This window comes from Rhincodon typus, chromosome 4 (assembly GCF_021869965.1).
Source record: "Rhincodon typus isolate 14 chromosome 4, sRhiTyp1.1, whole genome shotgun sequence".
Classification (NCBI taxonomy): Eukaryota; Metazoa; Chordata; class Chondrichthyes; order Orectolobiformes; family Rhincodontidae; genus Rhincodon; species Rhincodon typus.
The window spans coordinates 9,749,874-9,770,954 of record NC_063335.1 but is presented as its reverse complement, the minus strand read 5'-3'; the positions used below and the strand labels follow the sequence as shown (position 1 = coordinate 9,770,954).

Below are 21,081 nucleotides of genomic sequence, written 5' to 3'. Positions count from 1 at the left end.
ACAACAGCTTTCTAGAAGTCTAGGACCAGGATAACACCGATAGGACTAAGATAACACTAACCACTAGTAGAGCCGAGCACTGATATAACTCACTGCTAACAATAACCAGTTATGTAACTGTTGCTAGTTACACAACCAGGATAACCTTGTAGTGACTGACAACAAACACTAGTCCGAGCTCGACCTGTCGCCTATAACAGCCACTCGCTCCCTGAAGCCTACCCTGACCTGAAGCTGGTGACCTATTTGAGGCCCACCCCGAACCGGAGCTGGTGACCTGGAGCTACTCACCTGCCTGAAGCCCACCCTAAGCCGGCGATTCGCCAAAGCGGACACCAAGCAACGCGCCGCCATTTTGTATCAGCCGACGCCTGCGCAGTGCCGCCGGGCTAGCCTCCTCATGGGCCCGGGGGACGGGCGGAGGGAGGTCGGACCGGTCCATTTACCGTGGGTATGAGTTTGTGGGGGTGGGCGGCGGTCGGACTGGTCCATTTGCCGGGGTTATGAGTTTGTGGGGGGTGGGCGGCGGTCGGACTGGTCCATTTGCCGGGGTTATGAGTTTGGTTGGGGGGGAGGCGGACTGGTCCATTTGCCGGGGGGGGGGGGGTGAGTGGAGAGGAGGGGTGGTCCGTGGCTCACCTATCCGTTCCTGGGCGGTCCGCGCCGGATAACCAGAGGGGACCTCGACTGCAGGCAACTGCAGCAAAACAAAAGAAAAAGAAAGAAAAGCAGGTAAAGCTGTCACCGCATGGAGTTCTGATGTCGAGCTCAACCTGGTCGGGCACCCTGTGCTTCTCCCTCAGACGGCGGGAAATGGCTGCAGCTCAGTGAAGAACTGCGCCATCAAAAGATGGTCAGAAAGAGACAGGAGAAAGAGGGGTCATTCACCGGGGTCTGTACTCGATATACATCCAGGGTATCTCTTTCCTGGCTGTGTATCATTATGCTGTCACCTCTGCTGGGCCTGCCCTAAGTTTTGGGGGGATAGGACATACCCAGGGATGGTAATGGTGGTGCCTGGGAACATTGTAAAGTATAAATCAGCAGGTTTGACCATTATCAGGTTGCTGTTGGACTAGTGGGACATATAAGTTTTAAGAAGAAAAAAATGAAAGAACTGCGGATGCTGTAAATCAGGATCAAAAACAAAGTTGCTGGAGAAACTCGGCAGGTCTGGCAGCATCTGTGAAGGTAAAAACTGAGTTAATGTTTCGGGTCCGGTGACCCTTCCTCAGAACTGGTTCCAGACCTGCTGAGCTTCTCCAGGGACACATGTTTCTGGGAGATTGCTATGTGCATATTTGCCTGCAAAGTTTCATACATCACAACTGCAGTGATTAGAACAAGGTCAACCAGGTGGATCTCATAGAAAAGGAGTTTCCCGATTGAGGCCGTTAACCTGGTTCAATTGGGGAGCCCTGGCTGATGGATATAACAAGAGTCCCAGGGGTTCTGTTCACTCTAGGAGTCGACACTGAGCAAGCTGGATCAGTGCCATGTACTATGCATGTGTAAATAAAGGGTGTCTTGGTGACAGGATACTGGCCTTCTTGGAGTTATTTCAATTGGAGTTGCTTCAAAGTTACTACATGGCTATCAGGTGCTGCTAAGACATCAGTTGTGAGAAGTACATGTACTTTAAACAACAACCAAACATGTTGGCTGATAAGGATTCAAGATGAAGTTAAACGCATTTCTAATTAATGTAAACAAAAATGTGTAGACTTGGGCATGTGATCTCAATACTCATATTTGCAGCCTATTCAAGCATACTTCAATATTTCTGTTCTGAAGAAGGGGTCACTGGACCCAAAACATTAGCTCTGATTTCTCTCTGCAGGTGCTGCCAGACCGGCTGAGATTTTCCAGCAATTTCTGTTTTGCTTCCTGCCAAGATGCACCCCATCAATCTTATACAGGAGGCCTAGAACCAGTCATGATGCTTCAGGAATCTCATGGCCTCCCTCCTAAACCAATTTTCCAGCAATATGTTAAATTGCTCACTTTTTCTGTTTCTGTGGTCATTACCACTTGGGACTTTGTAATCATGAGATTACTGCTTTGGATGCCATGTTTTGCAATTTCCTTCTAGGCGTCCTGAAATCTGCTTTCAGGATTTCATCTCTCATCCTATTTAATTCATTGGTACCAATATGGGTGACAGTGTCTATCTGTTCACCCTATCCCAAGAGCATATACTGCATCTGTTCTGTGACATCTTTGACCCTGGCTCCAGGGAGGCAACATACATTCTTGGAGTCATGTTTACAGCTGCAGGAATGTCTAGAACATAGAACATTACAGTGCAGTACAGGCCTTTCGGCCCTCGATGTTGCGCCGACCTGTGAAACCAATCTGAAGCCCATCTAACCTACACTATTTCATTATCATCCATATGTTTATCCAATGACCATTTAAATGCCCTTAAAGTTGGCGAGTCTACTACTGTTGCAGGCAGGGCATTCCACGACCTTACTACTCTCTGAGTAAAGAACCTACCTCTGACATTTGTCCTATATCTATCACCCCTCAACTTAAAGCTATGTCCCCTCGTGCTAGCCATCACCATCCGAGGAAAAAGGCTCTCACTGTCCACCCTATCTAATCCTCTGATCATCTTGTATGTCTCTATTAAGTCACCTCTTAACCTTCTCTCTAACGAAAACAGCCTCAAGTCCCTCAACCTTTTCACATAAGACCTTCCCTCCATACCAGGCAACATCCTGGTAAATCTCCTCTGCACCCTTTCCAATGCTTCCACATCCTTCCTATAATGCAGCGACCAGAACTGTACGCAATACTCCAAGAGTTTTGTACAGCTGCAACCTGATCTCATGGCTCCGAAACTCAATCCCTCTACCAATAAAACCTAATACACCATACGCCTTCTTAACAATCCTATCAACCTCGGTGGCAACTTTCAGTCATCTATGCACATGGACACCGAGATCTCTCTGCTCATCCACACTACCAAGAATCTTACCATTAGCTCAGTACTCTGTATTCCTGTTACTCCTTCCAAAGTGAATCACCTCTCACTTTTCCGCATTAAACTCCATTTGCCACCTCTCAGCCCAGCTCTGCAGCGGAAGCTCTGCCCTTCCGCACTATCCACAACTCCACCGACTTTAGTATCATCTGCAAATTTACTAACCCATCCTTCTACGCCCTCATCCAGGTCATTTATAAAAATGACAAACGGCAGTGGCCCCAAAACAGATCCTTGCAGTACACCACTAGTAACTGAACTCCAGGATGAGCATTTCACATCAACCACCACCCTCTGTCTTCTTACAGTTAGCCAATTTCTGATCCAAACCACTAAATCACCCTCAATCCCATGCCTCCGTATTTTCTGCAATAGCCTACCGTGGGGAACCTTATCAAACGCTTTACTGAAATCCATATACACCACATCAACTGCTTTACCCTCATCCACCTGTTTGGTCACCTTCTTAAAGAACTCAATAAGGTTTGTAAAGGTCTGACTAAAGAGTTGCCTATTGGTACTTCTCTTCCATTCTTCTTCCCCACCTGCATCTTGTGTCCAAACTGGAAAATCAGTTTGTGAGCAGCGGGTATCTGTACAAACCCAGTTTTCTTGGACTGCCTGGTCACCCATTCCTTATCTGCCTGCACACTTCTAGGTTGTGGTATAACTATATTGTGCTATTCATAGATTTCTAACCCATGCCTAATGTGTGTTAGCAAATGCACAGACAGATGGGAAATGCAGTCTGGTTAGGTTAAGTGGGAGGAAGAAACAAAGGAATTAATTAAGTAATAGAGAACCAGCATACAGTGCTACTGACTTCAATGGCCTTGGATTTTATGTAGAGTAGTGTAAAATGCAAGAGCATGAGAGAGGCAAAAAAACTTATTACTGCTTATGTTAAGCATTTTCAGCTGACATGAGTTACCTCCAGTACCATTTGTTTTAATTAAAACATATTAAAACTACGCTCACATTGATGGGAAGAGCAGATAATAGCGCAAAATACCAGAGAATCCATCATCTTTTTTAAAGTACTTTGACCAGTTAAATTGACGGTTCAGTTGTCTTTGCCTTGATCACTTTGTTAGAATTTAGAGATTTAGAGTTCTGCATTTGAGAATATCAAGTGTGCTTTGAATTGTAGTAAGATCATTGAATCATAACACTTGTTGGTCACAAGTTTTTATTTTAAATGATATCCCAATGCTGCTTACAAAAATAGTTTAGTACAATCTATTGAACTTTTAAATAAAAAATTGCAAGAATTATACCAAAACTGTTGCATCATACCAATTGGACAAGGGTGAACAGCCTAAGTGTCTTTATTTTTTTTTCCCCTGAAAAGTAAAGATGGAGGAGTGACCTAATAGGGGCTTCTAACCTTCTGAAAAGTTTTGATCACGCACACAGTGTGTTCCCACTTGTCAGGAAGAGCAAAACTGGAGATTATAAATATATGGCAATTACCAAGAAATCAAAGAGGGAATTCAGAGAAGCATCCTTATCCTGAGAGAAGTGAAGATTGAATTTTGCAATCCCAGGAAGAGTTAAAGTGGATAGTATAGATTCATTCAAAATGAAGATAAATAAGTATAAAGTGAGGGAACAAAGGGAGAGATACGAGGACAAGGTTGTGACAAAGTTTGGGAACAGGCCTGGATGGAACATAATTGCCAGGATGGACATGTTGGCCCAAATGATCTGTTTCCTTGATGTTCTACATAATGTGCTTTGCTTAATTTTGTTTATGTTTTTTGCTGCTTGAAGCCAGATATTATTGTTGCTAGCAGACTGTGACTTCATGAATAATCTCAACGTGCCAGAACAGCACTGGAATATTTTCCCCAATCACCAGGATGGTGGAGGTGGTGGAAGCAAATGGAATTATGCTTTGCTGGTGCCTGTGCTGGGACTGGCTGCCTTTCGTAAGTGTTGTGAATTTAGATTAATGTCGCTGTGTTCTGTTTGTCAGAACCTTACACTTTGCATTGTAAAATTGTACTTCTGGAATTTATGAAAAGTGTGCTTGGGAACAAAAGTGAGCCTTTCAAACATTTCCCTGCTTTTTTTTGAAAACCTAACCCCTCTCACCTCTTTCTGACCCCAATGATCTTACCATTATTTGATGCAAACTGCACAATATTAAAGTTATTTCTTGATATATCTGCTATTTAAGACAGAGAGATGTGGCCTGTGGTTGAAAGTCTTCCTACAGATTTTGAGAAAATAACAAAGAGGAATTAAATTTTGTTGTCTCAATTTAATTTTGCAAGGCTGGATCTGGTCCAGAGAATCACAGAAGGAGATTGAGAAAGCAAGAGCAGAATGTAAGAATATTATAAACACGACAGAAAAAGATCTGAAAATGAAATACGAAGACACAATTCTTCAGAATCGACGCTTGCTTGCACGTTGTGAGTTAGAGCAGGAGAAGCTCAAAAATAAAGTCCAAAGTTACCGTGAAGCCCTGTTGGCACAGAGCCGGCAGCTGGTTGAGGAACGTAAACAACTGGAAGAAGAACGTGTAAATTTAGAGCAGAGAAAACATTCCCTCCAATATTCTGGAGCAGCAGGAGCTCTGTATCAAGACATAATGGAAAGGGAAGCAGTGTGGCAAAGCAAAGCTAGAGCACTAATAAAAGAATTTGAAAATTCCCTGGTCGATAGACAAAGTCTGTTCTGCAGCTATTTCATACCACGACAAGAAAGACTGGAATTAGAAAGGAAGATGCTTAACCAAGCTGTCACAAACCCAATTGCTAGAGAATTAGATATTGAAACTGGCTTGAACAATATATTTAAATATGAAACACACTGTGCAAATGTACAAAACAGGGACAAAAGACAGAACGGCAGGTTAATGTGGGTATATCTAGCATACTGGGAGCTGCAAGCTGATCTGAAGAAATTCAAGAAAGTTGAAGCAGCCTTATTGGCAAAAGCTGACTAAAATATTGATTTTTCTAAAAAAAAAAGTAATTGTACCAGGATTTGCTGAAAAATAGCCAATAACTGTCATTATTAGTCAACAAAATATTCTGCAATTTGAATTGAGATGTGCCATGAATTCTGATCTTTACAAATTGCCATGCATAGAACTAAAAAAAGGCATATTATCATGAACCCATCTATAGATATTAATTATGTCATGAAATTGTTGGATTTGTGTTGTCAATGCAAATTAATCTCAAACATTGCTAAAAGGAGACGATGTCAAAGCATGATATTCAGAAATGCAAATTAGATTTTTGTTCAAAAAAATAATTTTGGGATTCAGTATGTGAGTAATTTGAGACGTGATGTGGTAAATTTATCATCATTCTTGGTGTGGGGGAGAAACATGATGTTGGACCAAAGACGACCTCCACTGGATTTTGCTCATGTTTATTTGAACCTGCTGTAGCTTGTCCAACAGTTCCTGCAGTTTTGTTGAAAGCAGTTCCCACATTCCTGATTGTGAATGATGGGAGTATTTTGTGGATCAAAAAAGTTTGTACATTTTGCACACCTACGCTTCTAATTCTTCATTAACTCGTAGAGGCCCAATGCAGCAATTACCAAACACAGTTGAATTAAAATGTCATCTCTGATTATTCCTTCACATTTCCTTTATCTCACTTAGTACAGTCCTCTCTCTGTACCGAATTTGTCACGAATTCATCTTATTTCCTTCTCATGTCTTTTTCTTTTACCGCTAAAGGGGAAAGATGATTGGATGTGATGTTTAAATGGAGCCATGTTTGACTTTGATATTGGTAAGCCACTGCCAGCTTGCATTCCCTACAATCTGTAGTGCAAAAATAGTGTTATCATTGGGTGAGATATAAAGACCAATATCTGCAGCTGCAGATTTAGCTGAACTCTTGTAACATTCACTAACAAAGGAAACAAACAGATGATTGAAGTCCATTGCACTTTCACTTACCTATCAAATAGACTATTCAGCCTTTCACATCTGTCACTCAGTGAGATAGTGTCTGATCTGAATGTGGATTCAGCTCTGCTTTGATGCTCCCCCTTATGCTTCCCCTCCTCTCCATAATCCTTGACTTGTTTGTAGGTCAAAAATCTGTTTAACTCAACTTTGAACATATTAGATGACCTCTATGTGAAGATAGATCTGCCAATAAAGAAATTGGAGGATTATTCATAAATCTCCTTTTAAACAAATGTTTGAAATTAACTTTGACTTTCTATTTTAGTATCAAGTAAAGGTTTTTTGGACACCCAACCAAAAACCTGGGAAGAAGAATTGAGTACTGATAACTGGGATGGTAAGCACAATACAAAGGTCACCACTTTCTGATGTTGTTTCTATCATCATACTCAGTAATGTTTGCTTTATGATGAATTTGTTGGAATGTTTTTGCCGGAGCAGTGATGGTCAATTGCACAAGTAAGTAATAAGGGGAAGAGCAGACAACATTGATCAACAATGTATTTCATTAAATCTCTAATCAGTCAATTTAAGACAACAGTGCCAATATATTAGAAACTTCCATGATTGATCTGTTGCTCAGTTTACTCTGGGTTATTCACTGCTTCACAAGGAGCATGAACTGAGCAACTTCAGTTTCGTTCAGGGGTTTGGTAGATGGATGCATTTGAGTGCAGCTTTGTTTTTAAATGTCTCTGCTTTATAAAGACTTTGTTGTGCTAATCTGAATAAAGATGTTGAGAACCGTGGTGAAGGGATATGTGCGGATTTGTGGAATTTGGATCATATATAAGGGTTTTCAAATCAAGTGATTTTGAATTCTGTGAGGTATTGAAATCTTGTGTCTGAATTGTGTGTGAAGAATCGGATTAAAGTCTTGAATTCTGCTGAATTTCTTTTTTTAAATGGCTTTCAGATAAGCATGCTATGCTTTTTTGAATATTTATTGTTGCCTGTCCTTTTGGAGGAATTATGTTTATCTCCATGAAATTTCAATGCAGAAAGTGGTGATTTATGCCTAGAACTGATTAAAACTATCCTGTAAATAAACATCATCAATGCTCTCTTTCTTTACCCTATTTGTTATGTAAACCTTTCTTAATAACTGTATTACACTAATGGTTTGTGTCTGGTTTTCATGTCAGATTATCATGGGAAATATGTGGGTTCAGCAATTATTGCATTTTTTTGTTATTTGGATTCTGAGTGAATTGGATAATGGGAATCTCAACAAGCTATTTCACCTTCTTCAGCACCATAATACCTGTGAACATGGCCCACTTTTGGAAGGTGGGTATGGGAAGGGAGAAAGTGTAAATTCAAAACTAATGAAAGTATCTGTGAACAGATTCTTGTGGTGAGAGGTTTGTATTGATTCCTTCAGGAGCAAATTAGATGTTTTTTCAGAAAATAATGTTTGGTTTATAGTGTATGATTGAGTTAAGACATAACATGGGAAATATGGTTTGCTTCAGAGGAGTAAGCCACTTTAGAGCAATGATTCCAAAAGCCTTTCGTCATTGTGGTTTTCCTTGTGTCACATCTGTTGTAGGTTAGTTGATAGAGATTGATTGCTGTTGCTAGTCAACAATCATAATGTTGTTTCATCAAGTGCCTGATTGAAAGCCAACGAGATGAAGCATGGTCCCTTTATTCTTCTGGAAATTCTTATTTTCCTGTATTTCCAGATCCACTTATTCTGCTACAATCCTCCAGATCAACTATTTGTGAGCCTTAATGAATGTGAGCAGTAAAGCATTATTGTCAGGCCTGAGCCTTTGGGCGGCACGGTGGCTCAGTGGTTAGCTCTGCTGCCTCACAGCACCAGTGTCCTGGGTTCGATTCCACCCTCGGGCAACTGTCTGTGTGGAGTCTGCACATTCTCCTCATGCCTGCATGGGTTTCCTCCGGGTGCTCCGTTTCCTCCCACAGTCCAAAGATGTGCAGGTTAGGTGGAGTGGCCATGCTAAATTGCCCGTGGTGTTCAGGGATGAGTGGATGGGTCTGGGTGGGATGCTCTGAGGGGCAGTGTGGACTTGTTGGGCCAAAGGGCCTGTTTCCACACTGTAGGGATTCTGAGCCACCTTTTACCCAGCACGTGTCAACATAAATTCTGGTGAAAGTTGGTAATTAACCCCGGGGGCTGAAACATTTGTTTTGCTTTCTCTCCTCCCTAGGCTAGGGCAGCAGTAGTCGTAGGATCATACAACATAAATAGTGCGGCTCAAGCTGAGATCACAGATTGAGAGTCATACACCCCCAGCCCCATTTAACGTGTGTGACTTAGCATAACATTGGACCTTACCTTCACCTACTTGTTATGTAATTATCCCAAGTGCAGATCATGTTGGGTGCACTTCAGGAAATCTGGAAGATTTGGGGGAAATCAAGAGGATTACATTTTACAGCCGCAAGCATTGAGTGGAAGAGTTAATTGCCATCATTTGAGAAAGAAACCGGAAGAAACATGCTTTATGGGAAATGCCCATTGATGCTTCACACTGACATCCTCAATACTGGCCCCGGGATGGGCAGTAATCCTGTAAGAGCTAAAACCATAAATGTTTAAACCCACAAGCAAGCTGAAAGAAGCATTGGTTCTTTCTATGTGGTGTTAGGTGAGATATGCCTGTTTGTCATCTGATGATTCTTTTTACAATGCAGCAATATTCAAAAATGATGTAGAAGCTAATGGTCCAAACCATCCAGCCTCCCAAGTTGTCAGACACCAGATATATGATGGAAGATGCTTGGCAGGACCTAGTTGAAACCCCTGATGGATAAAACCACATGTAAATGACCAAGGAAATTTTCAAACTTCTATTGTGCCATTCTGTCTGCTTCCTGGGACCCTTTGTAAATGTGTCCAACTCTGAGCTAGAGACAAAGATTTAGAACAATTCCATGGTACACACCTTGAGCATTACCTAGGAAGTGTAGTTTAAAGCTCAGCATAACAGTTGGGCAAGTCCACAACTGACCCCCGTGACATCCAACTATGTCCCTGACCAAACTGCCCTCCCCAACTACCTTCTCGAACACAAGACTATTGTTATGATCCCAGGTGATGTTGCTACTGGACAAGCCAGATTCTAGAATGAAATTTATTTTTGATTTAATGTGGTGATATTTCACCGAACACTCAAAGCTGCAGTTTTACTTTTAACAATGAAACAGAAGATTATCACACAAAAGGAATAACTTGGTTTGCTTTGTTATATTCCTATCTAAATAGAGCAGGTTGAAAGCTTGAGTCTGTGTTGAAAAAAATGTAATGATAGTAAAGCGTAAAAGAATAGGCAATCTAGAGGAATTAATAAATTCAGTCAAAATGATAGTGATGGCAGGACAGGTGACATATTGCTGCTGCAGAAATGAAAGCTATTGGGCACGGCAGATGATCCAAAGTGAACACATCTATAGTAGGTAACAAGGTGTAGAGCTGGATGAACACAACAAAATTTTTTCTGAAGAAGGGCCTAGGCCCGAAACGTCAACTTTCCTGCTCCTCTGATGCTACTTGGCCTGCTGTGTTCATCCAGCTCTACACCTTGTTATCTCGGATTCTCCGGCATCTGTAGTAGGTGTTTGTAGCTCGAAGAACTTTGGATCCGAGTTGCACAACTTGAGTCTGACCTGCTGATATTGTACCACATCATGGAAGGGGAAAGTTACCTAGCTCACTTTGTTCCATAGGGCAGTCACAGGCCTCAGAATAGGTAATTCAAATTTGGGCTGTGATCAGGGATAGGAAGCTGTGATTGTAGGTGAGGCTGGTATAACGACTCAGGGTGTTGTAATTGAGGGGCCCTGGCCTCTGCAATTATCTAACAGTTACGAGGAGTTTGCAAGTTACGCACACAAAGTGATGACTGTAGGGAGGATGAGTGACCTGATCATTGAACCAGGCTATTCATATTGGGGGGAGAAAATAGGAATGTTGCAGGTGTAAGGGACTGTGTAGTGAAGGAGATAGATACTGTTTTCAGCAGCTGTAAGCAGGAATCCTGAAGGCTGTGTTGCCTCTTAAAAAAACATTTTCTCATGGCTGGACAAGAACTTAGAGTAGAAGTGGAGGGATCCAGTTGTTGTCATCCATATTTGTACCAATAACATTAATAAAACTAGGAAGGAGGGTCTGCTGAAAGATTCCAACAATTAGGAACTAAATTTAAAAAAAACAGAACCTCCAAGGTAATGATCTCTGAATTGCTACCTGAGCTGGCACCAAACTGACTAGTAAAGGAGGATAGGATCAAAGATGATTGCAGAACAATGGCAGACATTCAAGATATTACATCATGGCTCAGAAGAGAGATATCTCAGTGAGAAGGAAGTATTCTAAGAAGGATATAAACAAATTATAGTTAATCAGGGAAGTTAAGGATTGCATCAAATTGAAAGAAAGAACTTACAATGCGGCAAAGATTAGTGGTAAGACAAGGGATTAGGAGAGTTTTAAAAACCTACAAAAACATAAAGAAGTGGGAGAAAATAAGCTTTGAGACTAAATTTGCAAGTAATATCATGGGAGAGCAAGAGCTTCTTTTTTATAAAAAGGAAGAGGGAGGCCAAAGTGAACATGGGCCATTGAGATCAAGGCTGGCAAAATAATAATGGAAACCATGGCACAGGAGTTAGTACTTCTGATTAATCTTCACAACAGAAGACACTATAGCATTCCAAAAACACAACATAATGAATAATTCCATAGAATTTAAAAGGATGAGAGAGGATCTGATTGAAATACATGAAATTCTAACAGGCTGGACAGACAAGATGCAGGGAGGATTTTTTCCTTGGTTGCGGAATCTAGAACCATAGCACACAGTCTCAGGATATTGGCCAGCCCATTTAGAATTGAGATGGGTAAAACTTTCTCCATTCAAAGGGTAGTAAACTTATAGAATTCTCGACCACAGACGACTATGGAGATCAAGACTGAATATATCCAAGGAAATGGTGGATAAAATTTTAAATATTAAAGGCTTCAAGGGAGAAGGCTGCTATATGGCATTGAGATGGAGGATCAGTCATGATTATATTGAAGACGCATGAAGGCCTAAATAGCCTACTCCTGCTCCTAGTTTCTATGTTTCATATGTAGGCATTTTCATTATAGGCAGAATCAGGAGCTGAATGTAGATGGGGAAAAACTTTTAATAAATCTCATACACAGTTGATAAAGAAAAAAAATCATGAAACACCTTTAGAGATTTTCAGTTCCCTTAAGTGGTTATTCTGTCGTTAAAAAAAAACTTTTATTCAATAACTCAACAAATCTTTTAGTAACCTCTGTAAGCTGTCAATCAAATGTGAACTCAGCCTCCAGTTAAGTGTCCCTGGAACTTTTGAAACTCAGACAAGGATTCAACTGTAATATCAGGCTATGAGAAATGTCAACAATGAACTCTACTGAAATTGCTGAATAGCTACACCCGATGCCTTTTTAATCAAAGTAATCTAGCTAGTAGGGAGAGGGCAGAGGCTTTCCCCAATTCTGAGAGCAGTACTTTAAAAGACTGGGGGTTTAAATAACTTCATACAATGAGTCGTTTAAACAGACCTGATCCACCATTCAAGGAGTTGTATCTACTTCATAGGCATATAACCCCTACACAATGGATTAAGGCCTATGTAAAAATGAAAATAGTCAGTTCAACCTCATTTGGGCACTGTTTTGAAATGGAACTGATAAATTTGGATATCCAACCTGTGTGATTCATAGCCCATCACCTTCAGCCTGCCAGCAAAAATCATTTTGTCGAAAATTGTGATGGGACTTCTGCGTCCAAGAACCATTCGTCATTTTTAAAGGTCTCCAGCGTTGCCCCAGTAACACCAAAATTCATCACATAGAAGTGCTATGCAGGAAAACGCCATATGTTCCATCATGCCTATTCCAGGTCTTGAAGGTTACTATTGGATCTTCAACCAGTCTTTAAGTGGTACATTTTAGTTTATAACAACTAGCTATACATAAAATAATTCATTACCCCTTGTTCTTTTCTGAACTATCTCAACTCGTTGTCCTCTGCTATGAAACCTCCCACCAGTGAAAAGTGTGGAATATGGTATTAATTAAAAACATATTTTGACGTGTTTCCTGTTTCACAACAAAGATTGAGAGACAGTTATGGTTCATTCGCTCTGGAACAATTATATTGAAAAAGTAAGTGACTGAACACACTTAATAAAATAATAACATTTTTTGTTATTAACTACAAGTAAGCTTTTAAACTCTATTCCTTGCTTTATGATCCAAACTGAAAGTTGCAGCATTTATATGGTAGTGGCTCAACATTTCAAAATCCAAATGCGATAGTCCCAATGTGGATATTCTAGCTAATGTATTTTTGTGGCAGACTAAGCAGTCAATCAGCGTATTTATTCACATCATGTGCTGGGTTACAGTAATCTTTGTGGTACTCCTCATTTTATTGCAAAACTTCATACTTGAATAAATAGCCATTAGTGATAATCATTCTGGTTGCATAATCTTTGCACTTTAGACTATAGCTATTCATGCTAAGAGACGATCATTGTGCAACAAGGTGATTGTTGAGCTGACTGGAGGAGGTGCCAGTGAGAGTGTGGGTGTAAGAGCAGTATGATAAAGCCAGGGTCAGTATATTCTAGGTGCCGAAGAATAAAGGAGCATAGGGTCTGGTAAGTAAATATGTATAGTTCGGCAGAGAAGAAAGTGATCTACAAAATGATCTGGCATTCTACAAAGATAAAGAACTGAATTTTAAAAAGTTTTGGTTAAATCTGAATGGTGTCAAATTGTTTTGAGAGGTTCTTGCTGTATCTCACTAAACTTAACTCATTGACTACCTATTCCATCAGTATGCCGTCCCTCACATCCAACTTCTCCTCCATCTTACTGCGCATCACTCCCAGGACGCTCACCACTCAGCAGGTTTCCCAGAACTCACAAGCATCACTTGCGCCTGTGCCATCTTTGAAACCTATTGTGCACCCAGTCAAGCAATCAGTCCAGAGCTGGCCTGCACGATTCCTGATGTTGCCCCAGACATGGCAGACTGGGGGAAATGGTGCCATGTGGCAGTGTCCTGGAGCTCCTGCTGGACCTAGCGATGAACAGCTGGGACTTCCTGTTTCCTCCAGGGTCTGCAAAGAAAAAACATCAGACCTTGCCAACATGGTCTGAGGTTGCAATGAGGTTGTTGCAGTCTCAGTCATCCAATGAAATGTAGGAAGAAGGTCAACACCCTCCTATTCTGCCAGCATAAGTATTCTTTCCAATATCTCACACTCACTGTACATGTAGAACTGGACCCATCTCTCACCAAGGCTCATGTTGTAACACATTAGCTGTTGTCTGCTACATCTTCCTTCACTTGTTGTTACCCACCCCTAACACCTGACATCACAAACCCTGCATGTCCCCTGCATTGCCAACTCACTTGAGCAGGGCACCTCGCCACCACCATCAAAACTAATAGCTGTGTCACCCACTTTCTTTTTCCGTAATATTGGCCTCTCCCTTATTCCATGAAGAGAAAAGCCCATAGTAGGGCAGAAAGTCTCAAGATGGGTGGTGTGTTGCCCTTCATTTGGCTCTTCTCCCTTATGAGGAGAAGATCCTGATTCTGACCACTTTGAGTTGGGCCTGAACTGGTATCTGAGGTTGTCCTTGACTAACTGTGTCGGGAGCCTCAGAATGAAAGCTATCCCTATGGCAAGCGTCCTGGCTTTGTGCCAGGCTTATGCAATAACCGCATGGCAAGAGACCAGTGATATGAGGCTGGTATCTCTGGCTGAGGAGGCAAAGTGTAAAAAGGTAAGGCGCTGCAAGGATGCTGTGAGCATCCAGGTAGGCTCAAAGTGAGTGAGCACTATGACAAGGAGTGAACATGTCAAAGATGCAGCCTGGTGCTGTATATGTCCCCAGGACAGTGCCCTTGCTGCAGTATTCCAATAATCAATGCCAGTGCAGACTGAGGTGCTGCATTAAAGTGCAGAACCATCCTGTAAGTGTATTGGAGAGGTGCCTTAAGGGTTCACAGAGGCTGGCACATATCGGATGCCTATGTCTGTGGACATAGGGTGTGTTTGTGGCTGGTGCCCTGAAACATTGATGCCCTGTTATTCAGTGGAAGCCGTTTGGAGCCAGTGGTGAGCTTAATCTGCCAGGTGCTCGCCCTGGTTTTTTTGTCACCTTTTTCCAATATTGGGCTCGTTTGGTAAACATGGGATTCTGAATATTAATGAGATGGGCTGTGGCATTTAACCAATGATAATCCACATCAATTGGCGTCTTGTTGCTGCCTAGCAAAAATCTCACCATGCCACTTCTGAAAAGCATAAATGATTAAGTGGAATCACCTCACCACCAAGATGGACCTCAATGTCACCCAATCCTGCCACACATCTCACCATAGCTCATGTCGCTCAGACTCACATAACATTCTGTATATTATGAGAAAATATTATAAGGCTACAACAGCAGGGTATTATCATGAAATGGTTGAATGTTACATAATTGAGAAGTGTTACAAGAATTACTTCAAAGCTAATTCTGAGGATAGAGCAATGGATTATTCTGAAAATTACTAAATTAATATTATGATTGTTCTGAGGACAGAACGAAGGAGTATGGAAGGGAGTGGCATCCTGTAAGACTGTTACCTTAATATAATTTACTGAGATGTTAGCTGATGGGTACAAAACTATCTTTATATCTGACTGTTTAATGGAAAAGACTTGCGGATTACAATTTTACCATTGATTTTGGCAGCTTCACTGGCCCAATGGAAAGCTCCATTAACAAATGACAGCTCTGACTTCTCAAAACAGTGTCCTGGATTTTGTTTCTATTTTTAAAACATTAAGACAAATAACATATGTTAGAGATAGAAATGCAAACTGTGGGAGTAATTTGTGGGACCAGTAACTGAAAAGGTACTTGTTACCTGTAGCTGAAATACAATAGGCAAACTATGAAATGATCTCCATTGGAATAAAATTAAAAATAACCTTATGGCCCAAAGGGCAGAACTTTTCATTAACTTACTATAAGGCATTAACACTAACTGTTATTACTAATGAACATGTTCCAGTTTACTCCACACTCAGCCTCTATGAGCAGCTTCAGACTGTGAATATATATTCGGAGGAGACAAAAGGGCTGGCTGTGCGATGCGAGGTAACTCTTTTTCCATCTCTGAAACTTGCTGCTTGTCAGGGAATGACCACCTGCTGTTGAGTGTCCTTTCAGATCACTCTTTTCGTCTCAATTCTTCTAGAGGTGGAGAAAAGTCTGGCTTGAGGTCTTCTTTGGCAAATGACTTTGTTTTGCATGACACAAAGACTGGCACTGGTAGGTCATTCCTATATTGGAGCTAATGCTCCACTGCTTTCTTTCCAAGTCTGCCTATCCTCATCTTCGGATCAGGAGGACTCTGCATAATGAATGTAGCCTGTTGGTTCAGGTCATAGTGCTCTTTTTCAGTGCTATCATTTTCAGACAGACTGTTCAATCAGACACAGTGTATTAATAGATCTATACAAATGTGACAAAACATCCCCAAACTAAAATAAATCAAATAACCAAAACCAATAGCAAGAAGCATTTATTACTGAAACTACTAATTGATTGTTGATTCTAGCCAATTTGCTGCTGCCGATACTTGTCCCATAGATGGATTCATTCTGGCCAGGACAATGAACTGTTGTAACCAATTGACATCGTCAAAGAATCATTGACCTATGTGTGTCCTATCAGAGTGGAATAAGGGTGTATTCCTGCACCATTACAGACATGTGTGTCCATCCCTTAGGGTGGCACCGTGGCTCACAGTGCCAGAGACCTGGGTTCAATTCCACCCTTAGGCAACTGTCTGTGTGGAGTTTGCACATTCTCCCCTTGTCTGTGTGGGTTTCCTCTGGGTGCTCTGCTTTCCTCCCACAGTCCAAAGATGTGCAGGTTAGGTGGATTGGCCATGAAAAATTGCCCATAGTGTTGAGAGATGTGTAGATTAGGTGGGTTATAGGAGGATGGGTCTGAGTGGGATGCTCTGACAGTCAGTGTGGACTTGTTGGGCCAAAAGGCCTGTTTCCACACTGTAGGGATTCTATGATTTCAAGTAACCCTGGCCCTGGGACTTGACAAAGCAGACATTCATCCTGCCATTCTGTTCAAACTCTACCCTAATTTCTCTTTCCTAACCACATCACATCTATTTTCAATCACAATAAATAACTGCAAATCATTTAGTTAAGAATCAAAATGAACAAAGTTATTAGATATGTTCAAAATTTCAAGATATTTATCATCTAATTTCTTTAAGTGCCAGTTTGAATCTAAAGTGATTTACACTACATAGCATAAAATGACACAGGAAAATTCTACCTCAAACATGTAAAGAGCAACATTTAGAAAAAAAAATCTGTTATCTGGAATGTAAATGTTCACAATTCCTGCTACTTACCCCAGATGAAAAGTCCCTTCTGTCACACACAATGTTAAGACAATGACAGAGAGTTGTTGTTGTCCAGTATGAAATATAACTTGCTCATTGTTGACAAAGCAAAACGCTCTTGAAAGAACCTGTAAGAAAAGTATCCTATACCTGTTCAGTACCCTCATTACCAATATCAGATTCTCCCAACAAGCAGTAAAATACTCTCTGTTTGCTAAATTGTCCTCCACTATTAGCACATCTTAGGGGAGGAGAGGGGAAACCACCATCAAATCTCTTAAATTTAGAAACTGAAAACATCTTTAGACTGTGCCTTCAAAAATAAGGGCAAATTCCTATGTGTGTTTTTTTCAATGACTCAGTATAAAAGCCTTAGACAACTGACAGCACACTGTAGGGCATCTATTTAAATAGGTTTGTGCTCCTATTTCTGTTTAGGTTATATCATTAATTGTTGAGTTCCAAACTTGGCAGAGCAATGTGGACTCAACTAATTGCGATAGCTGCACAAAACGTTCAGGACATACTTTTTTGTTTTTTCATGTTTCTCAAAGACCTAATCAGAACAGAGCATAATATCTATCCATACATTTAATTAACCAGTATGAGTGTGTATGAAATACTTTCTAATGATCTGCATTATTACAATTTCGACCACAGGAATTCCAAACAGGTGAGAACAGATTCATTAACTGATACATCTTTGGAATTAGAACTAGGAAATTGGTATTTTGTAATCTCACTGGATCCCTGTTCCTTTTGTGCAATACCTGCATTGGCAACTCAGACATAGCAAGTAAAGGTTTCATTATGGAAGCTAAATAGGAATAAAAGGAGGCCTCCATTTTTCTGATTGTCAAGCTTAAACCCTGGGTATTATTTTCAGATGCATTAAAAGAGAGCTATGTGCTGGAGTGTTTAGAAAACAAAATGTCCTCAAAGGTAACTTTTAATGGCGTTCATCATATTAAAGATTTGTTTCGTTTTTCCCAACTACAGGTTTTTAAAACTGTTTGTGCTAGGGAATGAAACAACACTTGCCAGAACTGTGTTGCTCACATCTGACATTATGCCATCAACTGAGTTTGTAGGCTGTGCACAACAAAGTAGAAAACTGCTTCTACATTCAAATTAGTGCATAGTCATAGAGTTTTGCCATATTCTGCAATGATGTTTGGAGCTAACCTTCAGCATTAGGACAGTTCTTCCGGTGACAGTAAGGTCACTTAAAGCCACCTTCCTCTTTTAGCCAATAAGCAAGCCTTTGCTGGTGTCCACATTAGCATATGGACTTCTTGCAGAAACTTTCCTTTTCTCTTCAGTGCCCAGCAGCGAATGAAACAGTCTATTTCTTCTGCTTCACACCAGCCATAAGATGTCGGAGCAAAGGTAGGCCATTCAGCCCTTCAAGTCTGCTCCACCATTGAATGAGATGTGGCTGATCTGATAATCCTCAACTCCACTTTCCTGCCTTTTCCCCATAACCCTTGATTATATTACTGATTGAAAATCTATCTTGCCTTGAATTTACAATCCAGCCTCACCAACCCTCTGCAGTAAAAAAATTCTGCAGATTTGTTTCTCTCCAAGAAATTCCTCCCTATCTGTTTTAAAAGGGCGATCCCTTATGCCCTCTGGTCCTAAGAATTTCCCACAAGAGGAAACAACCTTTTCACATTTACACTGTCAAATCCCCAAATCCCCTAAGAATCCTGCATGTTTCAAAAGGATTGCCTCTCTAAACTCCAATCAGTATAGGCCCAACCAACGCAACCTTTCCTTATAAGGCAGTCCCTCCACACCTGAACCAGGACTGCTTCCAATTCCAATTCCAATATATACTTCCTTAGATAAGGAGCTAAAAACTGTTCACAGTATTCCAGCTGTGGTCTGACTAATGCCTTGTATAATTTAGGCAAAACCTCCCTTCTTTTATGCTCCAGTCCCTTTGTAATAAAAACCAAAATTCTACTTATCTTCCCTATTACCCAGTGAACTTGTATACTAGCTTTTTGAGATTCATGGAGGACTCCCAGATCCCTGTGTTCTGCAGCATTCTGCAGTCTTTCTCCATTTAAATAACATTCAATTCCTTTATTCTTCCTGTCAAAGTGCACTGGGGATCAGTATGGGATTGCACAAACCTCGACCCATAAACGTGTCAAGACTGCTACCAACGCAATTTGTGCAAAATCACATCACTTAATTTTAATTCCCCATCACAAAGTTAGTGCCGCAGCCCAGACCAGCAGAGCTGGCTTTCCCCACGTGTTGAACACAATAGACTGTACACATGTTGCTTTGAGAGCACTATATCAGAACGCAGCTGCCTCCGCAAGCAGAAAGGGATTCCATTCCATCAGTGTACAAGTCAAATGTGATTATCAGACCATGTCTTAGTCAGTCTGTGCCTCGTGCCCTGGGAACTGTCATGATGCAGTCACTTCACTTCTTGTTGCGAGACTCAATCGAGCAACTTTGTCTTTTGAGATTATAATTATAGAGATCTACAGCACAGGAAAAGATCCTTTGGGCCCATTAAATCTGCAATGGTCAAGAACAAGCACCTAATTATTCTAATCATATTCTCCAGCCCTTGGCCTATAGCCTTGTATGCCTTGACTTTGCAAGTGCACATCCAACATAACAAAAACAAAACTCTGCTCCTTCTGAGATAACACGGTGTAGAGCTGGATGAACACAGCAGGCCAAGCAGCATCATAGGAGCAGGAAGGCTGACGTTTCGGGCCTAGACCCTTCTTCTGTTTGCTGTGCAAGACAGGCACTGTTACATTGGGAATAACTGTAAATTAAAGTTCAGCCAAGCTTGTGTCTCACTACACTTTCAGCAGATCTAAATGCAAGGCCTTTCAGTTCTTTCTAGGAAATTCAATCACTGATGTAAAATTCCAGTATCTCTGATTTCAGATTGATAATGCTTCCCTGCATCTTTAAATTTTCCAGAGGACACCATACAGACTTAACACAGAGTGATACTTCTGATCTGTTTCAAAATATGCTACTGTTCAATAACCCAGCATCCCCAGGAATAAAAACAAAGTTGCTGGAAAAGTTCAGCAGGTCTGGCAGCATCTGTGAAGGAGAAAACAGAGTTAATGTTTCGGGTCCAGTGACCCTTCCTCAGAACACTTGTCCCCAGGACTTTGAAGTTAGCAATTGGGGAATATCATGGATGGTTAGGCACCCTTACTTCTACTCTTCTTAACCACTCTCCCAAATCCATTCCAGTTTGTTTCTCCCTCCTCTCCTTTTGTTCCTCCCATTATCCCACTGCCCGCTTTGTTACCCCACCTCCTCACCCATCATTATCCCCTCCACCCCACCACAACCCAACAATTTCATTACCCCCCTTCATTACACACTTCTAATGCCGTTTCGCTAGCCCCTCAACCCCACTCCGTTACCCCGCTCCTTTCATTGCCCTTCTCCTTTCATGACCCATTGCGCTCCCCCATTCCTTTACACTCCTCCTCCCCGATTTCGGCCATACTACCCACTGCGCATGACGGTATCCCTTACTAATATGGCGGGGCCGTGAGACAGGGACGTGGCAAAACAGCGGTACACTTCCGGTAACCTGACCTCACTGGGAGGACGGCGGTGAAGTGACCAGACTCTGGATCAAGAAAGGTGAGGAGGGGGTGGTAGGGAATGGAGAGGGGTTAGGGAGTGAGGGGGGG

At 41.4% G+C, this 21,081-nt stretch overlaps 2 protein-coding genes across 4 annotated transcripts in view; one reads left to right on the top strand and one right to left on the bottom strand.

Annotated features, from left to right (window-relative positions):
• sdha (succinate dehydrogenase complex, subunit A, flavoprotein (Fp)) overlaps window positions 1–425 on the bottom strand; it is a 32,270-nt gene extending 31,845 nt beyond the window's left edge. Inside the window, exon 1 of the mRNA XM_020531717.2 lies at window positions 292–425. Coding sequence (XP_020387306.1) covers window positions 292–354 — 63 coding nt within the window. The 5' untranslated portion in view covers window positions 355–425. The remainder of the gene's footprint in view (window positions 1–291) is intronic.
• A 181-nt stretch (window positions 426–606) lies between these two features.
• Window positions 607–7,987, top strand: LOC109918656 (coiled-coil domain-containing protein 127-like). 3 transcript variants are annotated; one of them, XM_048596321.1, is made up of 3 exons: window positions 607–732; window positions 4,786–4,920; window positions 5,269–7,987. In XM_048596321.1, the coding sequence occupies exons 2-3, from the start codon at window positions 4,797–4,799 to the stop codon at window positions 5,943–5,945; spliced, it is 801 nt and encodes a 266-aa protein (XP_048452278.1). In that variant the 5' UTR covers window positions 607–732; window positions 4,786–4,796; the 3' UTR covers window positions 5,946–7,987. The 3 variants fall into 3 exon arrangements, with proteins under 3 accessions (XP_048452278.1, XP_020374175.1, XP_048452277.1); XM_020518586.2 differs by having other exon boundaries at window positions 4,767–4,920; XM_048596320.1 differs by having other exon boundaries at window positions 4,763–4,920.
• Window positions 7,988–21,081: the final 13,094 nt, after the last annotated feature.